General features: G+C 38.7%; 1 protein-coding gene across 2 annotated transcripts in view; it reads left to right on the top strand.

The window, feature by feature from the left end:
* The window catches only part of LOC115651895 (gamma-aminobutyric acid receptor subunit alpha-2), a 328838-nt gene that overhangs the window by 6971 nt on the left and 296084 nt on the right, over positions 1-25783 (top strand). For both annotated transcript variants that reach the window (XM_030563162.1, XM_030563163.1), the window contains exons 3-8: positions 5422-5489; positions 7888-8108; positions 8211-8293; positions 9843-9986; positions 12895-13047; positions 22462-22721. In XM_030563162.1, the coding sequence (XP_030419022.1) occupies positions 5422-5489; positions 7888-8108; positions 8211-8293; positions 9843-9986; positions 12895-13047; positions 22462-22721 (929 nt within the window). The remainder of the gene's footprint in view (positions 1-5421; positions 5490-7887; positions 8109-8210; positions 8294-9842; positions 9987-12894; positions 13048-22461; positions 22722-25783) is intronic.

Below are 25783 nucleotides of genomic sequence, written 5' to 3'. Positions count from 1 at the left end.
CACTGAGAACATAATCTGGATGCACTGGGGCTGTACAGGTGTCACTCAGGGCATCATTTGATCTGCACGGTCTTTATTACTAGTGATAATGTCTGAAAATGAAACAACCAGCTTGAATATCAGATTCTGGACTGAGTTTGACAAGCTGGCAGTAAGAGAACCCCTGCCTCCAAAACTCCCTCTACCTGCTTGATCTGGAAATAATTGAGAGACAGTAAACATGGAATCCCATAATGCCACTCTACACAGTCACTTTCACAGTTGTACTGCACTTGAATTATAGACATTTATATAAGCATTTTTACTCAGTTTTTAATTGATTAACTTTTGAGGATCAGGAATATTTGCCTGTTTCCCCATTGGTGAAAGTGTGCATAGATTCTTTGTGGAGCTGAACAGCTCCACTCCAAACATTACCAAGAAGAGTTCTTACAAAGGTCCTTCCACCCATCCTCAGGACACATGCTCGCCTCTCAGTGCTCAGCATCCGAGCGTCACTTCCAGAGAGTTTGCACTCGCTACCAGTCCAGAGAGACCAGTACATCATTTTGTTAATGGTTTAAGGCTACTTTTGAAAATCTGTAGAGATCCTATTGTGAACAAGAAATACTTGAGTGAGGAAAGGCTTGTGGGGTCAGGCCTTTAATTTAGACTTGTCATCAGTAAGCCAGAAAATAACCACAAGATATACACTGGAAAAACAGAATGGTAATTTAGTCTGTTTCTAGAGGATAGAAAAATATTTACAATTATTAGCCTTTATTAAAACTTCATGCATAGCTTCAAGGTTACATCATATGGCCTAATGTACTTATTAAAAAATCATCAGTGGGCTAGTAATGAGAACTGTGCCATGAAGCTGCTTGGGTTTCCAGGCAATTGTCCAGTCTTCCTCAGCTGGTGAGATTGGATGAGTCAGGAGATTGTTAGCAGGATATGGAACTGTTTACCTGTAGTTGGCTGATCTGAATCTGGCCCAGGCTGGTAGTGACTGATGTCATTACCATCTGTCTGCTGTTCAGTGACTTATGTAAAATTAGCTGGTGATATTTGTCCAGTTCTCAGCAGACACCTGTCTTCATCATGAAATTGGCACCAGTTACCATCCTTGTTGGCAGTTTCAGCAGAGAGACTAACTGCTGAACAGGCAAAGAGACTGAGCTATTTCCTTATTCCTGGAGAGGGTCAGGGTTCAGGCACATGGGCAGATGAAGAGGCATTGGTATTTGAGAACTGATGATGCCTATGTGGTGTCTCTCTGTCTGTCTGTCTGAATAGGCTGTGGGAGGTGTATTGCCCAGTGTGGTCTATCTTGGACCTTCCATGACCACTAAATATTCACTTTAAAAAAATGTCCTACTCAGTTACCATGACTTCACAATTTGAAACCAAAATTTTGGCCCCATTCAGGTTTCCTTCTGCTATTCTTGCTGATCGCTCTTTTGGTTTTATTTGAACTATATTGGTTGATGGCTTTCCAGTCCCAAACATATATTATTTTCCTCTATTGTCTAGCCAGAAGTTACCTAAAAAGAGAAAGTACCAAGTTGTCTGCAAACTGCTTTTGCTGTACCCGTTGATTTTAGCCATACCTAAACAGTCCTAAAACAGATAATATACCCAGGTGCCCAAAGGACAGTTCTCATAATAATGGTATTAACAATGCTTAGCACCTAAATTGCACTTCACACATAGATGTCTCTACACAACGCTTAACCCCTAATTAATTTCCTAATTCTTCTGTTAGAAATTTCTCTAATGGTGAAATTTGCCAAGGTCTGTACAAGGCTTTCTGCACCATGTAAGGTCCACATGGTTCCTGCAGTTACCCTAGAGTTGTCCACTAAGGATAGGCCAAGGGTGGCACAGGGAAGGAGATAATGGATCAAAACTTACAAAGCTCCACTAGCCCAGAACCTCTTCATAGGGGGCATTGGGAGGCCTGTGGCTACAATTCAGCCCATAGGCTGGAATAGCAGTCACGGGAACCCTATGCTATTATCCTGTGGCCTGTCCATAGTTTTAGGGGCTGGAATCTGTCCCTTTCAGTAACTCATTAACTTCCCTGCACACACCCAATTAATTGTAGCTTTTTGCCTGGGCTGATTTTAATCCTGCATGAGCAGATCTAGAAGCATTTTATCTTGCAGGCTGTGATTCAGGCTTGAGATGCCCAGAGCAGTGCGTAGGACTCCCCTGCTAATTAGTAGATTTAAAAAAATACTCACTACAAGTGTATTGTAAATAGTTCCTTAATGTTTCTGAGAATTTATTGATGTGTAGAAACATTCACGTGGTCCAGTGAAGAGCAATTTTTACTGATCAAATCCAGTGTTGTTAGGCTTCTGTACAATCCTCTGCTTAAGGTAATTTAATATATAAATATCCACTCTATCAATAACAGCAAGTTAGGGTTTTATAACAAGTCATTCTGATTATATAGTTAATAATCTCAAGCTAAGTGGTACAGTGCTTTCATGCTGGAGTGTCATTTAGTTTCAAGTCAAAGTGGGTTTGACTATACAGCAGCTCCTAGTATACACTTCCAAACCACCAAACAGTTTAGCATGATTGGCAGCCTCTGGCCAGAGAACAGGAAAAGCAGAGTGTTGGCCAGTCAGGATGAGTGGTAGAACTCTAGCTGAAAGTTTGAACATTGCTTGTGTTCTTTATGTCTAATTCTGTAAGCTGCTGCCATTAATATTTCACTTTTTACTTTTGTAAGCATGACATTCCCCTAAAAACATTTAAAATTAAATAATTGTATTTACATTGACATGGTTTATGGGTTGTAATGCCTTAAAATGTAAGGAATTAATTTCAGTTTCTCACTGACATTAGATGAGACAACACAATTGAAGTCATTGAGCAGTCCCTTAATTTTAGGGGGATGTGTGAGTGAGAGAGAGAGAGAGAGAGAGTTCTCCTCTGTGAGCTCCTGTTTCCTTCTTTATTCTCCCTTAGACACATTCACACTGTCTAAAGGGGCCTTTAACTCAGGAGCTCATTAAACCTGTTCCAAGAGTTGACTAGAAGTAGTTGCTAGGAAGTCATATGTTCCTTTACCACAGCTTCAGATCACATTTACTTCTGCTGTAGAGCTAATCAAACGTTTCCCAATGCATCATTTTCCCACCGGAAAATGCCATTTTGTCAAGATGGAAACTTCCCGTGGGAACATGACCATTTTGACAAAACTTTGGTTTGTTTTTTGCAGGGGAGGGAGGGAGGGAAGAAAGCCTTTGTTAAGATTGAAATGTTTCATTTTGATATTTTTTTGGAACTGATTTTCTGTTTCAAAATAACTATTTGTTCAGAAATTTATATTTATAAAAAAAATTCTCAAAATTAAAATGAAATATTTAAATTGACCTGAAAATAACTTTCTTTTGGAAAATTAGGAACTTTTTTTTGTTTTTTGAGATGTTGGAAATTCTGCTTGCCACACAGCTCTACTCTGCAGTGCTTCTAGCCTCCACCTATCTGTGATGTGAGGGTGTAACTAGTTACTCAAACACTGGTCCCATGAGGTACTGTCATTAGACCTCTGTGTTGCCTAATTTGAGATTTTAAATCAGTTTCCTGGCCTTAGTTTTGCATCTTCTATTTGCAAAGAGTGATTTCAGTTAATACACTTGTCATCCATGATTTTGCAGCAATTTAGCAGATCAAAATAATCAGTCTGTCTGCAAGAGGCCCTCATTCCAATGGATGTTTATGCCTTTGGTGATTTTGATGCAGTTATAAAATTATAGCAATCTGTGAAATTAAAATGGGAAAATACACTTTGAAAAGAAAGAGAATGTAAAAAAGTTTGAGAAATGTTAAACTCAGTTTCTTGGAGCTAACAGATGAAGTAGCTGATTAAGGTGGTTATGTAATTTAAAATGTGGTACTAATATTCTGATGTCCTTGAGTAATAGAGATTAGTGCTAGCATTTTCTCCTAACTTTTCCTTAAGACATAATGTGCAGGCTGTTCAATGGAATAATTTTACAAACTTTTAATTTGCTTTTAGTTTGTAGTTGACAATGTATGTGCTTGGCTGAAGAGAGAAATAGTTCACTTGTTTGCAAGTTGTCTACTTTCTTCTTTCCTTTCATTTCTACTTTTTGATTTAAAATGACATCTCTGCGCACAACAGTTTTACAAGAGGCAGACATTCTTTGCCTTTGAAGCAAAGTCTTCAAGTTTTCACTTGCTTCTTCTTGGATTGTAACAACTATCAAAAAGCCTGAGTTAATATAGACTCAGATAATGTCTTCTCTTTAGAAACATGAATCTCAGGAGACTGGAAACTGTGGATCCTTTAGCCTCTAGATTACCAGTTCAAATATGTCCCAAAGTTGTTACTATCTAATGGCTGTTTAATAGCATATGTGACATGAGTTGATGGCCCAAGTTAAATTGCTATTGGACTAGTGCCCACATCACAAAACACCCATTATGGTTAGTACTATTTAGCACCCTTATAGCTGTCTCAGTAGGGACAGATTCAATTCATATTAAAGCCTACAGAAGTCTTTCCATTTACTTTAATGGGAGTTGGATCAGGCCCTTATTAGTTGTTGGATCCTTATTGGTCTTCTGAAGGTGGTTTCTCTATAGGATGGCTGTGGTGTTTACATGTTGCTTGTAATTACTAGAACTGGGAGCACTGGCGGTTGGGAGTCTGAAAGGACAGGAAACAGTAAGGAGGGGGGAGGAGTTGAGGAGGCAGAGTGAGAGCTACAGTGGGTGCAGCAGCAGCTTGGTAAAGAGGTTTCTACTTCAAAAATAATGTCCTTTTGAAGTTTGTTGATACCTTGCCTGGTTGATACAACAATGGCAAAAAACGTGGTGAATCTTTGCAGTGAACTGTTATTTCCCATGCTGTATCCAATCTACTGACAAGTATAGGACATAAGTATTCAGTGCAACTTTCATGATCATCGTGTTAATATCAGCGGAAGTTGCAAGAATGGGTCAAAGGTAGCATACTGCTTACAATACTTATATTTCCATTAATTTAGTAGATTTATGCATGTTACTAGTAAATAACTTGGTCTCAGTAATAAGGTTTTGCTGAATCAGGCCCCTAATAGTTTAAAATACTAATTTGCTTAAGTCTTTCCATTGTGGCACCTGTTTTCTTATTCACTGAGTCAAAGTATATTTTCTGAGTGGGAATTTGCATTGTAAACATAGATGATTTACTTGGGCAAGTGAAGGTAATTCTCTGATAATTAACGCTGTACAACCATTGTAAAGTACAGTAGGCTTAGTTCTGAAAACATGTGTCTATGTGTTTTCCTCTCATTAGTCCAAAGAATCTTCAGAGTGACAACTGCATAAAATATGGCATACATGCTGATATCATTTTTGAGACATGTTAACCTGCAAAATTCAATTTTTCTTGCTCACTTCCTTTTTATATGTTAGGTCCTGTTACTGAAGTCAAAACAGATATATATGTCACCAGTTTTGGACCTGTTTCCGATGTAGAAATGGTATGTACTTCTGGAATTAAAATACCATTTTCTGGTGCTGAGAAACCATTAACTGCAGAAAGGAGTGAATGCTTAATTCATATCACTTTGTACTGTACTGTCAATCATGCAAAGTAGGAAAGATTACCAGCAGCTTAATTTGTAGGCTATAATTAGATAGAGCAGGCCTGATTCTGATCTCACTCAGACTGTTTTTAGACTGGTAGAAAGAATTGACATCAATTACTTTACAACAGATTTATACTGTGTCAGAGCCAGCTCGGGTCCAGTGGGGTATCTGAGAGCACTGTACGGAGAGCAGATGATTTCTCTGATGAGGTCACAGAAATGCCTTTCCCTTCTGGAGCTAGCCTTTCTCTGCCTCACTGGCTTATTAGTATTTATTACTAATGGGTAAATAATGACATTATTCCCCAAATATTTGTTGACATTTTCACTTCAAATGAATTTGTCGTCCATCTTCATGCCCCTCTGGGCATCACTTTCACTAAACATTCAAGTGAAAGAGTTTTACCAGAAAAAGTGTTTGCAAAAAGTGAATATCAAGGTGACATGCATGAGTAGTCACAGAAGACAAAAGTTAAATGCACACATATTGCTTCCACACTCATTCAAGGCCTGATCCAGAAGAAGTCCCATTGACTTCTATGGTGCAAGTCCAAGCCCTTAATAAGGGGAAAAGAAAAAATGTTGTGTGGCTTATGTGGTTAAGCGCCACAGCTCAAATTATGTAAATATATTTCTAAGATTTGGAGTAAAATTTAGACAAGATATTCTTCAAGGGGCTTACGGCTTCTGAGTAGCACCTTGCTCGTTAAGTGGTTGCACTTGTGCATTAGGGTGCTATTCAGCATGAGTAAGGATATTAGGATCTGCCCCAAGTAAATCTGAGTAATGAATACATTTGAGATAATTAAGTAACACCACAGAAAAGACTGTATTTGTCAACTAAATTATTAACTGTGAATTATTAGCTCAGCTTATTTAATTATACAATTATGCACTATGGGTGTGCTTGGCACTTTACAGGCAACTAAAACTGGCAGATCTCTGCCCCAAGGCGCTAATGATTAAAGGCTCAATTCTACAACTATTACTCACATTGAGTACTTTTTACAGATGCAAGCAGCCTTATTGAGCTCAGTGACATAACATTAGACATAATGCAGAATTGCATAGCCATAAACTGAATTAGGCATGATATAGCAAGGGGTGAGAATGAACACAAGGTGGAAGGGGAAGGAGACAAAACAGGACAAAAGCAGTGAAAGATCATGAGATATGCATATTGGTACATACTCCTTCTATACACGAAACAAGTTCCCCAAGCCAAGCCACCTCTATCATACAATAAAATTAGGAGCCCAGTCCTACAAATCTTTGCTCATCTAACAGTCATTAATCACATGAGCAGTTCCAGTGATTGTGAGGAGGCCCAGTGATTGATTACCTGTGTGAGGAAGAGTTTGCAGGATCAAGTCTCTAATGAGGAGGTTTTACGTTTCATACCCTTCTTGGAAAATTGCCAGAAAGAAGTTAGATCACAATAATCTTAAGATGTTTTAGCACAAAACTGCAGCTACATTACAGCTAGAGGGGATAGTGTCCTTCACTGGTAAACCAATATTATGTGAGTAAGACGGTGTGCAGGTGCTTTGATATCCCAAGATAAAAAGTACCATGTAAACATTCCATCCTTCATGCATTCATTAATGTGTGTGTGTGTGTGTTCTTGTTACATATTCATGGCCCTAATCATGCAAATATTTGTGCACACACTTTATTTTAAGCACGTGAGTAGTCTCATGTTAGTCAATGGGACTACGCAGGTGCCTAAAGTTAAAACGTAAATGTTTGCAGGAGCAGGGTTTATTATAGACACTTTTTTTTGTAGATGTGACAAAAGAACTATTGATCCCTTTTCAGTAAACCATCTGCTTTTGTTAGCTGAAATTAGATGTATATTTCCTTCTGTGATTTTGGTGAACTTGGGAGAAATAAGAAATCACGTGTCCTTATATTTTTAATCTGTCCAGCTGTAAAAAAAAAATAAAAAATCAATGGATTTTTTTACAGTCCGTTGACACTTGTTATCACATTAGTCATTTTGTTTCCAGTTATATGCTATAGTACAAGCTTAATTGTCTACTTCCTGCAATTTTATTAGATTATAGTAATTACTCCTGAATGATTAAATATGTATAGCAATTTATTTATATGACTAATGTGGGAAATTAAGGTATTAGGAAGTGCACAATTCACTTTAATTGGTAGAAATATATTTTGTAGTTGACTTAACAACATTTACTTAGCCACTCATGTGTATGCCCCTAAGGGATTTTTACAGGAAACATACACATAAAAGTGTAACATTTGTTTTTTCTACAATATACTACAGGAATACACAATGGATGTCTTCTTTCGTCAGACATGGGTGGACAAAAGATTAAAATATGATGGTCCCATTGAAATTTTAAGACTTAATAACATGATGGTTTCGAAAGTGTGGACGCCTGACACTTTTTTCAGGAATGGGAAAAAATCCGTCTCGCATAATATGACAGCCCCAAATAAACTCTTTAGAATAATGAGAAATGGCACCATCTTATACACAATGAGGTATTCAGTTTATTTGTTTGGCTTCTTTCAATTACTGTAGAAAAAAGTTATGCTGCCTAGACAAAATCCAAACCAAAGCATATTCAATTTGTTTCATTATAGGCTTACCATAAGTGCAGAATGTCCCATGAGATTAGTGGATTTTCCAATGGATGGTCATGCTTGTCCTCTCAAATTTGGAAGTTGTAAGTTACAGTTATGAATTTATTGTAGCTATAGTTTTAAAGAACAAAAATTCTTTGTATCATAACTGTGGTTTCTGAATACTAGGTTTGAGCCACACGCTTTATGCATAGAAAAATCCCATTGACTTCCATATGAGTTTTGTTTATATAGGGGCTGCAGAATCAAGCCCATAGTGCTATCAAGGCAGCAAATTGACAAAGGGGCACAGATTCAGATATTAAGTTAAACTCCACCTCTCTGACTGCAAGGATGTTTCAGGGCCTGATCTAACGTTCACAGAAGTCCACGGAAAGATTCCCAGGGACTCCGGCAGGCTTTGGCTCAGACCCTTAGTGTCTGATACAGAAAGGAAAGCTTTAGAAATCCAATAGCATACATCTGTAAGATCTCCAGATTCTTTTAATATTCTCTAATGGTAACATATTGGGCCAGATTCTGTATTGCCTCCATCTTGCATAGGGAACAAGAGTGGGGAAGAGCCAGTCATGGCTCCCAGTTTCTCTGTTGTGCCCCCAGAGCAGTTTTGAGCGGCCTGGGGACCACCTAAGGATTGCTAGAGCACATTACAATCTGTCTGTTCCCCTGGTCTAACCCCTGGCATGTCCCTGTGCTGCAGTCAGATGTTGTGGACAGTGTGCCTGCAGTGCAGCTCCCTGTTCTCTGGGTCACCCAGTTCCAGTGGAAGTTAGAGCAGTGGGGCAGGTACTCTAACGTTTGCCACTGGCATAAATTCAGTTTACACCAGTGGAAAATCAGGCATAGGGATTGGTGTGGCTGCACCATCTGTCCTGAATTCCTCATCTTCCTAGATGGATGGCAGCTGGTATAAGATATGGCTATGACAAAAGCCATGTTAGCAGAGACTCACCCCTACTGGGAGAACTCTCCAGTGGGATCATTGGCCAGTTTAAATACATGCAGTGGAAATTGCACTTGGCAGATTGGAGTATCCAGCCCTATGTTCAGTGAAATGGTAAAAAGGTTATACTCATTTCACGTGTAAAAGGAGGGCTGGATTTGGCTTTAACATGAGTATTGGCTATGTAGAGACTACATGCTAGGCATTATCACTTTATTTCATATTATTATTTGAATATTTCTTGGAGACTAGGAGTATATTTTGGCTGCTGGGAATTTTTTTTATGGGCCTTTGGATTTTGGCAAATATTTTGAGAATTTCTGAGCTTGGCATAAGTGTTATTTCCCTAAAATAAATGTGTCCACAGCCTCTCAGATGTATCCATCTGGGGTATGTCTACACTGAATTGAAAACCTGGGCTTAGAGTTAGGTTGAGCCAAAATTCCTCTTCTGTCCACACACACAAGTCTCTGACTCAGGTCAGCAAGTACCCAGGAGCTGGGTCCTAGGACCCAACTGGCAGGGAGTGGGTCTAAGTTTGAATCCCTTTAGTTATGTCTACACAGCCTACACAAGTTCATGGTGGTTCCGTACGTATTACATTGATTTCAATGGGCTTTGTATCAGGACCTTAATATGGAGTGATAAGACATTTTCTATTTATTCATGCTAACAATATGTTGTTTTAGATGCATATCCAAAGAGTGAAATGATTTACACCTGGACAAAAGGACCTGAACAATCTGTGGAAGTTCCTGAAGAGTCTTCCAGTTTAGTTCAGTATGACCTGCTTGGGCATACTGTGTCCACTGAAACTGTTAAATCTATTACAGGTAAGAATCTCATCAATGTGAATCAATTTGAGATGCAGAATTAACAATGTAATTTTGTTCTAGCCTTTTCTATAAGGTATTCCATAGCTTTTACTGGCATATTATGTATATACATATACACACTTAAATCAGAGCTCAGGTTTTCGTTCTTCATATTACCACTTGCAGATTCACTAAAGTGGAGTTCAGAGTCCCTTCAGAAAGCAAGTATGAGGTCACCAATCAGAAAGGCTAGATGAATGCATGTAATGATTGCGTAAAATGTAATCTGTAGCGTCAGGAGCCATGTAACTAAGGCTGTTAGAGGCCTTGAAGTCCAGTTACAGAAGTACTTTCTCAGTGCTCTGTGTGTATTATATGGGGAAATACTTGCTTTTGTTTGGCAATGCAAACAATTCAGAATAGAAATACAACATGCAGAATATGTTGTTAAAGTAATAAATAAGAACTCTGTTCAGATTATTTTAGTGGTAATCACAGCTGAGCCTATGCTGCTATTTGTGCTACTAAAATTTCTAAGGCAAGTGACAATAACAAGGTAGCCCCTGTAAGTGAAATCTCACTGGTTAGCTGTTTTATAAAATGTATTTTTAAAATATTATCTATTGTTTGTTTGCTACAAAATTACATTACTAAATCCTTGATGTTTGGTACTGTAAAATGAAATGCTGTGGCAGGATAAGACAAAATTAAACAACAGATTGAGGAAATGTATTTGACAGATTTCTCTCTTTTTTATTTCAAGATAAAACAATATTTTCTTAATAGCTCTGGATATTATTAGCATGAGATGTTGTTGATTATCCATAAGATAAGAAGACAAACCAGATCACTTCCCTGCCACTTTCCCCACCCAAAAACAAACAAACAAACAAAAAACAAAAAAAACCCCACAAAACACTGGTTTCTGGAGACCTCTTGCAGTCTAAGCTTGTTATGTTAGTTTGTCTTCAGAACACTAGCTCAGAGATGCATGGAGTAAAATCCTGTCCTTGTAGAAGTCAGTGGGATTTTTGCCTTTGACTTCAAGGGGCCAGGATTTCACCTGTGATGAAGACTGGATTTCAAAGCCATTTATTCTGTACTAGATCGTTTGTGTAACTTTCCCTGTAATTAAATTCTGGATTTAAATTCAGGCTTTTTGAAGGGGCCAGCTGTGATATCGTTACTACTATAGTTTCTATCAGAAGACTCTGAATTTTCATAAATCTGTGCTTGTGTGTGTGTCTCTATATGGGTGGTGACTGGTGGAGCTGCTCTACCACTACAATGGAAATCCTTGGGTTTTTTTGGAGGGGAATTTCCATTGAATGGAATGAGAAAATAAGGGGCTAGATCTTGCATAGTCCTATTCTGGGAAGAATGTGGCACAGGAGCCTTCGCTGATCTCCTCTGCATGATCTAGGACAGTCTTGGGACCTAATCTTGCAAACTTTTTTTTCTTGTGTGTAGTCATGACTCACTGAAATAACCTCATTGATTTCAAATGAGTAAGAGTTCATGCCCCCTGAGGAGGCCTGCTCCAAACTGGACTGTCCCTGCTCTTCTTGGTCTGGCCTGGTCTTGTCTGTGGTCTCCATTCCCTATCATAAATTCATAGATTCCAGTGCCAAAAGGGTCCATTGTGATCATCTAGTGTGACCTCCTGCAGGCCATAGAACTTTGCCAAAATAATTTCTATCAAACTGGGGGTTGGAAGCCTAGAAACATTGGCATTGCCATACTGGATCAAATCAGGTCCATCTGGTTCAGCATCCTGTTTTTGACAGTGGTCAGTACCAGATGCTTCAGAAATAGGTACATGAAATCCCAGAATGGACAACTTAGACTAACCTGCCCATGATGGAATATTTTTCCTAACTCTTATCAGTCAGCGGTTGGTTTATGCCCTAGAGGATGAGAGTTTATAATCTATATCTATCTATTTATATATACAATTATCCTATCAAATATAACGGTGAATGTTTGAAGGCTCTGTTTACCCTTCCTTTCCCATTCATTGTTTTATACACTTCTGTCATAGTGATAAAGGTACAAACAACAGTGTCATTCTAAAGCTAAAGTTAAAATAATTCCTGCTGTACTGCTATTTACATGACTTTCTGAAACTAGTTTTAACCATTATTGTAAATCTCTTTCTCTCCAGTCATTTTGTTTTCCAAATCCCCATGGTTCTGATGTACACCATGTTAGCTGAGAGTGGGTCTGATTGAAATGGGAAGATTCCCATTGACTTCAGTGGCAGGATAAGACCCACTGTTTGCATTTCATTCTGAATATTTCTCACACTTTTAATAATGATGGCCACCTCATGTAATGGTTGTCAGACTAAATTAACTGATACCAGTAAAGAATTTTAAAGGCATTATGTAAGTACAGAGTATTTATTTATTCATTCTCTGTTTAATTATGACAGCAATACTAGAATGGAAACACCTTCTGAAATGATTACAAGTTTCCATATAAACTAATAGGTATCATAAGGTCTTACCTAGATATTATAGTACGGTGTCTATGTACAGTGAAATGGATATTGCAGATGCCACAGCTGGATAGATGGTAAATAGATGCCTTGTATGCCTTGAGAGTGTTTTCTTCTTGAGATGGCAAAAGAACTCTTAAATAGCACTTAAACCATAAAACGCAATCCAACATTACCTATTAATTTATAGTCTTTTATATTATGTCTCCAGAATGGCATTGTAAGGTCATATTACTTTTCGTTTTGTTTGATATCATACTTCCTTTCCTTCTTGTTTCCTAAGCAACACATCTTTCAGTGCTTGAGTTGCTAAGCTCTGAAGATAATATTTTCATATCTAATTCTGGTTGGCTGTCAGAAACATAGTTATTCTGCAAAATTGCATACAGGGTCAGAAGCATATTTGCCTTTTGCTTTATTTTATAGGTGAATATGTTGTTATGACAGTTTACTTCCACCTCAGACGGAAAATGGGTTATTTTATGATTCAGACGTATATCCCATGCATTATGACTGTGATCCTCTCGCAAGTGTCATTTTGGATAAATAAGGAATCTGTTCCAGCTAGAACCGTATTTGGTAATTATAATCTCTTTCTTCTTCTTTTCTTTTCCATTTAATTATGCATCCTCCTCTAATCATTTTTACTAGAATAATCTGCATTATGGGACAGAATATGCATACTTTCTCTAAAGCAGTGCTGCTAACATGAGAAAATAAATTAAGTTCAAAGGCAGACTGGCCTTCATTTACTATCTGCCTAATTATAAATATTAGAAATATGTAACTTGGATCACTGGACTGTGGAGGGAAACTTGGAATATTTAACTTGGAGGGGAATATGGTTGATTGTAGCAGGGTTAAATTTATTGGGACCTATCCCTGTACCATTGAAGCAAATGGGAAAATCCCCATATCCAAATCAGGCCCTCGGCCTCAAGAAGGGACAGTTTTACCCTCAGGTGTATGTTCCTGCTTCTTCTTAGAGTAACTCCAACTGAAGTGTCATTGAACTAATTTTTCTGGAATTGCGTATGTGTGTGCACATATCTCGGGCACAAGTCTCATTAACATCAGTGGAGTTTTGTCTGAGTAAGGAATTTAGGTTTAGGTCATGTACTTGCAGTGAAACTGTCTCTTTTCTCCTGCTGCCTCCATGAAAATGAACCGAAAGAGCAACTAGGTAAACAATCAGAAAATATTAAAGTGACACACATTAACATACAATTTGAAAAGAGATGCTACAATGAGCACTGAAAACAAAACCAACAAATGTGTGGAAGACAAAATGTATGAAACCAAGCTGGTTCCTAACAAAGGAATGGAAAAAACAAGCATGGTTAAAGCAATCTTGTAAAGTGACTCTATAACGTATTGTATTTTGAAGTGAGATTAATCAGCTGGAGAGCATTCAGCCAAAATTTGTATTATATATAGATTTAAAAGAATAATAATACTACAGGTTAATACTTCTAAGTGACAGCTCAACCAACATGCAAGCAAAGACTGAAAGACTGTCCAGCATCAAAAAAAGACCTCGATAACAACCAGTAATGAAAAAAAATCACACCAAATCTAATGAGAACCTTAAATTAGACAGGGAAGGTATACAAGAGGTGGGTCAATTCACGTACAGTGGCAGTAACATGCAAGGCAATGGGGATGTCCAGATGGAATAGTCTGGGGACCTGGCTGGACATCGCTGGTGATGTAGCATCCCTTCCCCCAATACAGAAACCTACAACTATGTTATTTTGATAGAAGTGTCGCTTAGGTACTTATCTAGGGTGGATATGGTATTGTAAAGTGATAACCACGTATGCTAATGCAAGATTTTTGTCCCCATGTCTAAACAACATTTTGCACAAGTGAAAAGGCCACAAAAATGTACTTAAGTTGTCAAGACAAGTCTGAAAGAAAAATTGCCAATAAAATGGGTTTTCAACAATTTATTTTATAAGACAGAAAGAAATCTTAGTCATATAAAAGGTTTATTTGACACGTTATTGAGGCTCATTACTTAAAGAATGTTGGCCTCATGTTTTGTATTGATAAATACATAGGTTATTTATTGACACAAAAGTTTTAAACATTCATTGTAATAGAAGCCAGGTATACTATTGAACACCATGGTGTTAACAAAACACTAATAGCCAGTGGATACCCTCTCAGTGATGGGCAATATGACGTTATATATGTGTGTCTATCCTTTGTCAATATATTTGCCATATGCAACATGTCTGTCTGAGCCATCTGTAATCTCAGACTCATCTGAATCATAGAATATCAGGGTTGGAAGGGACCTCAGGAGGTCATCTAGTCCAACCCCCTGCCTAAAACAGGACCAATCCTTAACTAAATCATCCCAGCCAGGGCTTTGTCAAGCCTGACCTTAAAAACCTCCAAGGAAGGAGATTCTACCACCTCCCTAGGTAACCCATTCCAGTGCTTCACCACCCTTCTAGTGAAAAAGTTTTTCATAATATCCAACCTAAACCTCCCCTACTGCAACTTGAGACTATTACTCCTTGTTCTGTCATCTGCTGCTACTGAGAACAGTCTAGATCATCCTCTTTGGAACCCCCTTTCAGGTAGTTGAAAGCAGCAATCAAATCCCCCCTCATTCTTCTCTTCTGCAGACTAAACAATCCCAGTTCCCTCAGCTTCTCCTCATAAGTCATGTGCTCCAGCCCCCTAATCATTTTTGTTGCCCTCCACTGGACTCTTTCCAATTTTTCCACATCCTTCTTATAGTGTGGGGCCCAAAACTGTACACAGTACTCCAGATGAGGCCTCACCAATGTCAAATAGAAGGGAATGATCACGTCCCTCGATCAGCTGGCAATGTCCGTACTTACAGAGCCCAAAATGCTGTTAGTTTTCTTGGCAACCAGGGCACACTGTCGACTCATATCCAGCTTCTCATCCACTGTAGCCCCTAGGTCCTTTTCTGCAGAACTGCTGCCTAAACTTTTCGGTCCCTATTTTGTAGCAGTGCAGGGATTCTTCCGTCCTAACTGTAGGACTCTGCACTTGTCCTTGTTGAACCTCATCAAATTTCTTTTGGCCCAATCCTCTAATTTATCTAGGTCCCTCTATCCCACCCCTACCCTCCAGCAATCTACCACTCTTCCCAGTTTAGTGTCATCTGCAAACTTGTTCAGGGTGCAGTCCACACCATCCTCCAGATCATTAATGAAGATACTGAACAAAACTGGCCCCAGGACCGACCCTTGGGTACTCCAGTTGATACCAGCTGCCAACTAGACATGGACCCATTGATCACTACCCGTTGAGCCCGATGATCTAGCCAGTTTCTATCTGGATCCACACTTGCAACTTTCTCACCATAAGTAAGCCTATGTGCACTTCATGCTCTGTCTTGAGCAACTGTAGTTGACCTTATACTTTGGTTTTTTACATCCCATATAATGAATTCCAGGAGTGCTTCGGTGTCTGTGTCGTTAGTGTTGGTTAAATGTGTCCACCCTTGTCATGTTGCCAGTAATTTCCAATTGGGGAAGGGATGTCAGGCTGTGCTTGCATGTCATGTTTCTAGATAAAGGTCTGGTAATTTGCATGCTTGATATGTTGCAGAAGATTACTATAAATTCGGGGAAGGCCTTGTTCCAGGCCTGACTGCAACAGAAAAGCTTATATCGTGCACTATTTACATCCATTGAGTTAGCTGTTGGGTCATAGAGAAGGATTACTACTGATTTCAGTTGTGCAGGAAGTATATACACTGTAATGCCAAAATTAGTAAGGCTTCTAATTTTTTTTTTCCTGACAAACTTGCATGGTTTTAGTCTGCCAACTTCTGCCAGACTGCTGGTTGAATTACACCCAGTCAGCATATGTACTGCTGGCAACATTCTGCATAGTTGTTGGCCAAATTGAGCTGCTATTGTGTGGGTTGGTATAAACCTGGATTTATCTTTCATACCAGTATGAAACCAAAGATCTTGAGCTATTTACTTTTGGATAAAATGTACACAGAGAACTGCAATGTCAGTGTCTGGAGATCACACCACTACATAAGGGTATTCTTGTGAAAAGTGCAACATGAGGTTGAGGTTGAGGCTGAGTATCTGCTTTTTCATGCAGAGATATTTTTGATCTACAGCTCCATCTGAAGTGACCATGTAAGCAACGAGGCCAACCTGGAATCTACCTGCAATAACCATTTTCTGAGCTGGGATGAGTAAAGTTTCTGCCATATCACAGCATGAGTCTGACAAAAATATTACCAGATGTGCTTTATTCTTGGGATTTCCAGTGAACTGCTCCACTGCTTTAGGCTGGATGTTTTGGAATCAGGGATTTTGACTTCATTCCTTTGTGAGGATTGCTTTTGTGCACTCAAAAGCTTTACTTGAATCTTTGACATCATATAGTCTTTGATCAACATATACTCTTTTGAGGCTCTCAAAACTCTGTAGAGGCTGGTGTAACTATTCTGAAGTTCAGTTCAGCAAGTTCTGCAAACTAGTTGCACCTCCTTGTGTGACCATTTGTATAAGAGCTATATTTTCCAAGCTGTGGGCATGTTGGATACATTGAATCTGTTTCTTTTTCTAATTCAGGCAATTACTCATTCTTTGCTGTTTTTGTTCAGGGTACCATCAGAATGTGCTAGAGCATATGGAACTGTGGCAAACACATGTGTGAAAACTTCCTTCAGATTAATCTCTATTGTTTGTGCAGCTACTACAGGATGGCTAATAACTCCCTGTCTGCAATCACTACTAACTTCAGATTTGATCTTTTTCTTTATGATGCAAATGTCTTGATTATTGAGCTTGTGCAGTGATTCAAAGAATCCAGTGATATTTGAATTTAATCTATCTTCTACAAACTGTTTCATTGCTTTGATTCCTGTATCATTCTTAGTAACTAGCTGGGTGGCAACCTCTGCGGGCAATGCAGCAATGCAGTTGCAATGTTGGTGAGTCTGTTAGGTCAGCATTCAAATTAAATAGCTTTGTCATGGAGCTGGTGATGGTGTGAACAATCTTATCTACATCTTCATCATGTTGCATGCCTTCTTTGCGTTTTCCTTCTGAAACATATGAGTCTGCCTTATCATACATCACTTTCATGGAAGCTGTGATAGCTGAGTGCTTATGAGCAGCGATGAACCATCTAGCCAAGGCTCTTGGTTTCAAAATGAAACCCCATATACTCGCATCTACTTTACTCTTACAGTTTCTCTTTGTTTGAGTGCCATGTCTGTCCATACTTCATTGAATTTATTGCTAGACTTAGCCACAGCATGATTTCCATGCACAGACTGCTTATGAACTTTGCTGTTCCAAAATTGCAGACTCTGTGCAATACATCCCGTGCATTCTTGAAGGCATCACTGAGCCGGGAAAGTGTTGCTGCCACATTTTGACATTCTTGGAGCTTGCTGTTGGTGACGTCTACATCACAGTCGCTCTCATTGTCTTGTATCCACTTACAAAATGTTATCCACTGCAGTCTGGACAAAGCCTCCACTACAAGGTTGTGGGCCCTTACTCCACGGTGGTACGATTTGCCGTTAAGTACTTTGCTTGCTGTCTTGCTACCATACACCTGCAATTCTGTGAGATTGTCTTCAAGGCCACTGTCTTCATACTTCTTTCCAATTACAGTAAGAAATGTCTGGTATGTGGAATCTATCCTTCTTACGATTGTTTTCTAAAATTCCTTTGGGCTCCTCCACTGGCTCTCTCTTTGGCCTTACAATATATAGCCCCATCAAATATTGGGACACTGTAATCTTGGCCAAGAGTGCTGGACATCTTGCTGACATTCTTCATTACAGTAAAAACTGTACTCAGTTCAGTAGGTGGTGCTGGCAGCATCGGGCAGTAGCCAATAGATGTGACAGTTGGTATGGCAGAAGAAATCATCACATTAAAAGCTGTCCATCCTGGTATTTGCTGAGCATTCACCTTTTCAAATTTGCCTCAGATAGTTTGGTTGGGCAGCATTTTAGAATTATCCATTGTAGATCAAAGCTAGTGGCTTGTTGGAAAGTCTCAACATCAGTATATCAATTGCTGTTTACTTCCCCCACAAGATTAGGTCATTACCCATGAGGATTGCACTCCAGTATGTCTTGGAACATTGCAGGAGCTTCAGGTGATTGTCTTTAGGGTGCTGTTTTTTTGTTTGAGCCTGAGCTGCCACTGTGCAAAAGCTGCCTTCTGGAATAGAAGGGGTCTGATAGACTACCATATCGAGCTAAAATTAAAACATCCTTTGCCTATGTTTTATATTGTAAAACATGCTGTTGAAATAAGCTAATTTTTTTCAGAAATTACATGGTATAAGCAAATCATAAATTACACATATAGACAAAACAAGCAGAGAACATATTTAAATAAATTTTACCATAATGAAATCAATATAGGATAAAATTAGTATGTAATTATACACATGTTAAGAGAGAGTCATTACTTTGACTGTTTCAAGAAATTTATGAAGGCAATTTGACAAAACTTCATAAAAAAAATCCATAATTCTCAAAGTCACCACTGCATATACCACATCTCCCCCACCCTAAAAATCACATGTGAGGGTTAATCCCCACATTAAAATGCATTAAACTCTGTGTGTGTGTGTGTGTGTGTGTGTGTGTGTGTGTGTGTGTGTGGTTGCTATGAATTTCAAATACAGGCAGCATTTTCCAGGTGGGCCCCTGAACTAAAAATAATGTCATGAATTGGCACGATAACACAGCTGCAGTAACAATCTTAAACAAGATTTAGCCGTTGAAAATCTACAACTTAAAGACCAAACTATGAATCATCAACTGAAATATTATGATTTGAAAGCTAGAAATCCACCAGAGATGTAGACCGATGTCCAAATGCTTCAGAAAAATACTAAGTATGAAACTGAATTAATTTTAAACAAATGCTAAGATTCCTCAGAGTTCTGCAACTCCTTATTTCCAAAGTTATCCTGAAAAGAAGATGAAAATATCTAGGACACATGTTAAGAATAATCCAGAACATCTGCCATGGTAGGCATGCAATTGTGCAGCTGGAGGAACATCTGACGGGGTCAATTGAAAGAATCCCGCTGTCAACCATTACTCTGAGAGGGAAAATGTGTAGATTTAACAACAGAGGACTTGAAAAGAGCAGCCCAGGATAGACAGGGATGGTGGAGCCTAAGTTCGTGGCCTAAGCAGCATCTCATTGATGATGTGGGAAGGATTTAGATTCACAAGTTTATAGTCAAAGGCTACATTTTATCACTTAAAATAAAGCAGCGCCTATTTGTTTTAGCACGGCAGTCTAAAAATTCTCTAAGTATACACTCTCCATTTTAGCTGCAAATAAAGGAACAAATGATGGCAGCCAGTCCAAAAAGCTAACAGAATGTTAGGAACCATTCGGCAAGGCATAGACAGAAAATATAATGCCACTATATAAATCCATGATATGCCCACAACTAGAATATTGCATGCAGTTTTGGTCACCTCATCTCAAAAAAAGATATCTTAGAATTGGAACAAGTACAGAGAAGGGAAACAAATTGATTAGGGTTATGGAACAGCTTCTATATGAAGAGAGATTAAAAAAGACTGGGACTATTCATCTTAGAAAAGAGACGATTAAGGAAGGAAGATATGATAGAGGTCTATAAAATCATGAATGTTGTGGAGAAAGGTCTATAAAATCATGAATGTTGTGGAGCACCTTCCGCTGCTAACCAACACATTAATAATCAGTAAAGACTTATAAGCTAAACTACTGGGTCTTGGAAAACAGTCACCTTCTTTAAAAACAATGTTTTCCATAGGAATTTCTTTATTAATTAAATTACTTTAATTAGCCCGAGACAATCCCATCACCCACATCAGTACAGAGAAGGGTACCATCACCTTTATGAGGAAGACTCCTGCAAGCTCACAATGAACTGTATTTATCTTGTTGGGTTTGACTTGAGGTTAATTTCCCTCCCTTTCCATAAAACCTGCTATTTGTCTTTTTACTCTCATGCAACGGGGCAACCTTCCTAGGTTCCTTATTCAACCTGTTATACAACCTGCATTGGTGGCCTCCTTGTGTTCTCCAAAGACCCTATATAGTTTTATCTGGATGAAGCATTTATGCATTAGATTCCCATACCGCTAGTGTCACAGATTTACTTTTCAAAAGAAATGGGGCCAACCAACATGAGCTCAGGAATTTCAATATCCATTAAAAACTTTATTTTCAAACAGAATCATTCATTTTACACGGTGAGAAATTCTTAATATATGAACCACACACTAAGCCAAATTTGGTACAGATTTTTGTTTTTGTAAGTAAAGAATAATCACAGAGTTTTCTTTTGGGTTATCCTGTTAAAACTTAAGCAGCATATTCATAGTACAATAAGTATATCTTGTGTTGCAAGAAGGGGAATTTTTTGAGGCATGAACAGTGCTTGCAGTACTTTACATAACATAAGAAAGCAAGTTTACAACTTAGTTTTATACTGTATGTGATTACTTCATTGTAATACCTAAAATGCAGCTTTTGAGTTCAGCTGAGACCTTCATGCATGCAGATTTCAATTAAAAGTGTTCTCTTTCAGATGAAAATATCTGAGTTTCATCTCCATACTTCTAGCAGAAAGATAAGATTGTGGGTGCCTTGTTAAATAACAAAGTTGCCAGCCCGACAACGCTCCAATTTTTTTGAGCACCAAAATAAATTGTTTTCTTTTAATCTTAATGGTGCTATTTCTACTTGGATTATCAGTAGAATAGGGGAAAAACACAAGTTTGATGGAGGCACTGAAGATAATTTGATATTTTTCTTCTTTAGCCTGAGTACAGTACTGTATATTACAATATAATGCTTTTAAAAGGAAATATCTACTGAATACCAACCCACAGCATGAAATTATATAACATACGATTCCTGTATAAAAATATATGTAGAAAAATTGCTGATAAGTGGAGGCACAAAGGTTTTATTGCTGTGAGTTTCAAATTACCTACACAATTCACACATGGGGCTTTTCATGTGGCTATGCATTCCCTCTGAGCAGTAACACTTTTTTGGTATTTATACAGTATAAACTGCATATATATATATATATATATGTATATATATAGAATTCATTGTGGTGGTTGGTAGTATGTTGTCACAAGGCAGGGTTTAATGCATTATTCATGAGTGGCAAGCCCTTGTAATAAGTATAAAATGCATAAATCTCCATATGAGGTAATTGTCTTCCTCCTCCTGTCAGATAAATTCCTTTTCTGCATAATGAAGCACAATCATATTTTTATGTTTACCTTTAGGGTCCACCTATTTTGCCTCTAATTTCCTCTTAGAAGTTCCATGTTGAGGAAACTCATCAATGTGGATGATAACAGCTGCAAACAAATCAAAACACCTCAGCCCATAAAGGATCTCATTTTGCAGTCCTTACTCAGGCAAGTCTCCTATTGGCTTCAAGTGGAGTTTTGCCAGAATAAAAACTGGAAGATCAGATCCAATCACTGTTTCCGTTCACCCAGAGATCGTGAGAGCAAGACACAGGGCTCTCTTTTCATGGGGGGTTGAGAGATCTTGCTCTTCACGCATTCTACTAGCATGGGAGTCTTAGTCTCAGCGTGAGAACTGAATTGAGATCCTCTTATGGCATTAGAGTTACGTTATCCCTGGAGTGCAAGGTCAAGCTCAATACAGCAGTGTTTTCTCACAAATTGTTGTTGCCTGTTTTGCTTTAAAACTATAAGGATCACTAGTGCTATTTAAAAAAAATTGAATATTCCTTTCTCCTCATTATTCATTGGCAAGATGATTTAAGTGGTATATTCAGTTAAATGATTATTATCTTGAGATCTGCAATTAATTGCATTTTTGATGTTATTAGGTTTTGCAATCCCAGATGGAAAACTACTAGATGGTTTTGATTTTTCTTTTTTTTTTATTTGCATTCTGACCTACATGGATAGAACAATTAATTTTGCTTTGTTTCTTTGCTTTGAAGGAATAACGACAGTTTTGACAATGACAACGTTGAGCATCAGTGCAAGGCATTCATTGCCAAAAGTATCCTATGCCACTGCCATGGACTGGTTCATAGCTGTCTGCTTTGCCTTTGTGTTCTCTGCTCTTATTGAGTTTGCTGCTGTCAACTATTTTACTAACGTTCAAATGGAAAAGGCCAAAAGGAAGACAGTGAAATCCCTCCTTGAATTTCCAGTCATGCCAGTGAAGCGAGAACAGTGCACAGAAGAGGCACTCATGGTATTTTATTTATTTATCTGTTGCTCGTTATACTATTTTTAGGACTATATACACTTGTTTATGAGTCCAGTGCATGACAAATAGTTGATAATGTATTTATAGGGTCATGTAAGAGAACATTGTAAGGGATAAATCCTGGTCCTATTGAGGGCTTTTTCCCATTGTCATAAATGGGACAAGGACTTGGTTCTCTTAGGATCTTTCCATACTGTCCATTTTGGTTAACAAATTATACCTTCCAGATAGAGGTCCTAATCTTGGTGAAATAGAGCGAAGACAAAAGTAAAATATTTAACAACACATGTAGCTTATATTTATCCATCTGAGAAGAGTGGGCCAGACTGCATCCTCCTCATGGGAGGGAGCTAAGCTAGAAGGTTCTCCTCGTGGGGTTTCCTCCCAAGTCATTCTATTGTGTCACTTTCACTCCACCTCCCTGTTGTCCAGACTATGTGTCCAATCCACAAAATCTACAGATCCCAGGGCACCAGAGAAGACTGGGATAATCTACATGGAGGCTTGATGCCTTTCTGCTGTCTGTATTTTAAGCTTCCCTTCACTCTCTTGTCTTCACTGGAGCCACATTATCTGGGCCTCCCCTGGCTGTGGCTGGCAACAGCACTGTCAGAGTCTGAGACTATTACTTTTTCATGGAAATCTCTGCAAGACTAATGAGGGTGACAATGCACCTTATCCTCAACCTAGATCCCAGCCTGCTTGCTCCTTTCTACTGTCACCCCCTGCACAGTGTCCCAAGCCACAAGGGTGCCCTCTGAAGACTCCCAGACAGTAGGGATAACCACAGAGGCAACTATATCCATATCCATGTAAGAGGCAGGCCTACCACTCTCTGTATGCAGATCTGGGATTCATATTTAATTAGGATTTCATAGAAGGAAAGAAAACATGTATCATCATCCAGAGTCAGGATCCAATGTAGTGGTGGTGATGGTCTGGCTGCAAGCAGTAATTTTAAAATCAGTTAGAAAGATTAAAAAAATAGCATTCGGCAATAAGAAAGTTCTCCTTTACAGTAAACATGGAATTCAATTGTAATTTTGTGGCTTTGCTATTGCCATTTATAATTTTTTTAAATCTTCCTTCCATTGCTGAGTGATTGGACTGTGTCAGCAAAAATCAGTAGATTATGTTCATCAATAATTATATCTTTCTTCTTGCAGACTGTTTTTTAATAGTCTCTTTTTTCCCCTTCTCCTGAATTTATTAATGATGCAGTTAAAGTTTTGGTTTGAGCCTGTTGGGAGGGACTTCTCTGGGATTCTGTAACCCTTTTATATCTTCATTTATTTATTTTAATTTATCAAAGAATCCTGATCCCCTGCTCATGCTGAGTAGCACGTGACTCCCCAGGGAGCAGTCCCATTTAAATCAATGGAGTAAGGTACTACTCAGAATAAGCAAGGGAGGCACCATCTATCCGACAATCAGTGTTTTTTTATGTGCGGATCTCACAGCACTGAACCTTCATTTTCTATGAAATCAGTAAGTTGTTCAGGACTCCTGTCATGTGAGATTTGTCAGATCCTGTTATTTCAGTGTTGCATTTGATTTTCAAGGAGTTGATTATAACGTCTTTTTGCACAGGCACCCCACCTAGCTACTGCCAAACCTTGTCCATGGATTGCTTTTTAGCTATCGTAGTGTCCTAAATGAGATCTAGGTGGTTTGTGTGATTCTTATCTTGATATCCACACTGGCTAATTAAAAGTCTGACCCCCCCCAAGTCCCGTTGAAGTCAGTGGAAGCTTGAGTTGTATCAGACCCTAAGAGTATGCCTATACTGCAAAAATGCCAGTGGCAGCAGGTTTCAGAGCCCAAGTCAGTTTCAAAGTCTTAGTGGGAATGTCTACATGACTGTTTCTAGCCTCATCATGTGAGCCTGAGGCAGTTGACCTGGGCTCTGAGACTTGCTGCAGCGTTTTTTGTTTTGTTTTGTTTTGTTTTTTCTGTGTAGATGTACCCTTTGAGTCCAGAAGCTAGATCCTCAGCTCCTCGGCTTCAAGCTAACTTTGTGATCCCCCAGACCCTGGGGAAGTGGGGTCTGATTCAGAGCAAATGAAAACAGCTGAAGCAGGGGCCAAGGTCCCAGGGGAAGAAAATGTAAAAGAAAAAGGAATTCAAGAAAGCTGCTGAAAAGGGCCTGGGGATTATAGCAGAACACTGATTGAATAAGAGCTAACTATGTGATGCATTTGCAAAAAACGGCTAATATTCTGGGGTTTATTAACAGGAGTGTCATATTTGAGACATGGGAGGAATTTTTCTTTCTCTACTTGGCCCTGGTGAGGCCTCAACTGGATTAGTGTGTCCAGTTTTTGGCACCACAATTTAAGAAAGATGTGGACAAATTGGAGAGAGTCCAGAGGAGACCAAAAAAAATGATCAAAGGTTTAGAAAACCTGACCTATGAGGAAAGGATAAAAAACTGAGTTTGTTTAGTCTTGAGAAGAGAAGATTGTGGGAGGACATGGTAACACTCTTCAAATACGTTGAGGGCTTTTTATAAAGAGGACAGTGATCAACTGTTCTCCATGTCCACTGTAGCAAGGAAGATTTAGATATTAGGAAAATATTTCTCCCCTGCTGTCCACCCACTTCCATTTTCCTTCCCATCTCTTTACTCTCTCACCACCCTCCTCCCATAGCTATTCCATAGTAGCACCCCTTGTGGATACTCTGAACATGGAATAAGTATGAGCACATGTAGAATTATTGCAGAGTACCTGTTGAGTTTTTAATTCACACCCTAACTTAGTTCATCAGGGCTGGCTCCAGGCACCAGCTGAGCAAGTTCGTGCTTGGGGCGGGAGATTCTGTGGGGTGGCACTCCACCCAATCCTAGGGCGGCACGGCAGGTTTTTTGGGATTTTTTTGGTTCCCCGATCCGGCTGCCCTGTATATAATAATAATAGAATTTGATAAAAGTAAGATTATTTATAATTAGAAATAGTTTTTCAAGTGTGTATGTCATCCATGAGACCAACAATAATTTCAAAATGCATTTTTCATGTAAAGTCAACGTATATATTACTCAGACCAAT

This window comes from Gopherus evgoodei, chromosome 5, assembly GCF_007399415.2.
Source record: "Gopherus evgoodei ecotype Sinaloan lineage chromosome 5, rGopEvg1_v1.p, whole genome shotgun sequence".
Classification (NCBI taxonomy): Eukaryota; Metazoa; Chordata; order Testudines; family Testudinidae; genus Gopherus; species Gopherus evgoodei.
The sequence above is the reverse complement of the archived record's forward strand: the minus strand, read 5'-3'. Positions and strand labels throughout refer to the sequence as shown.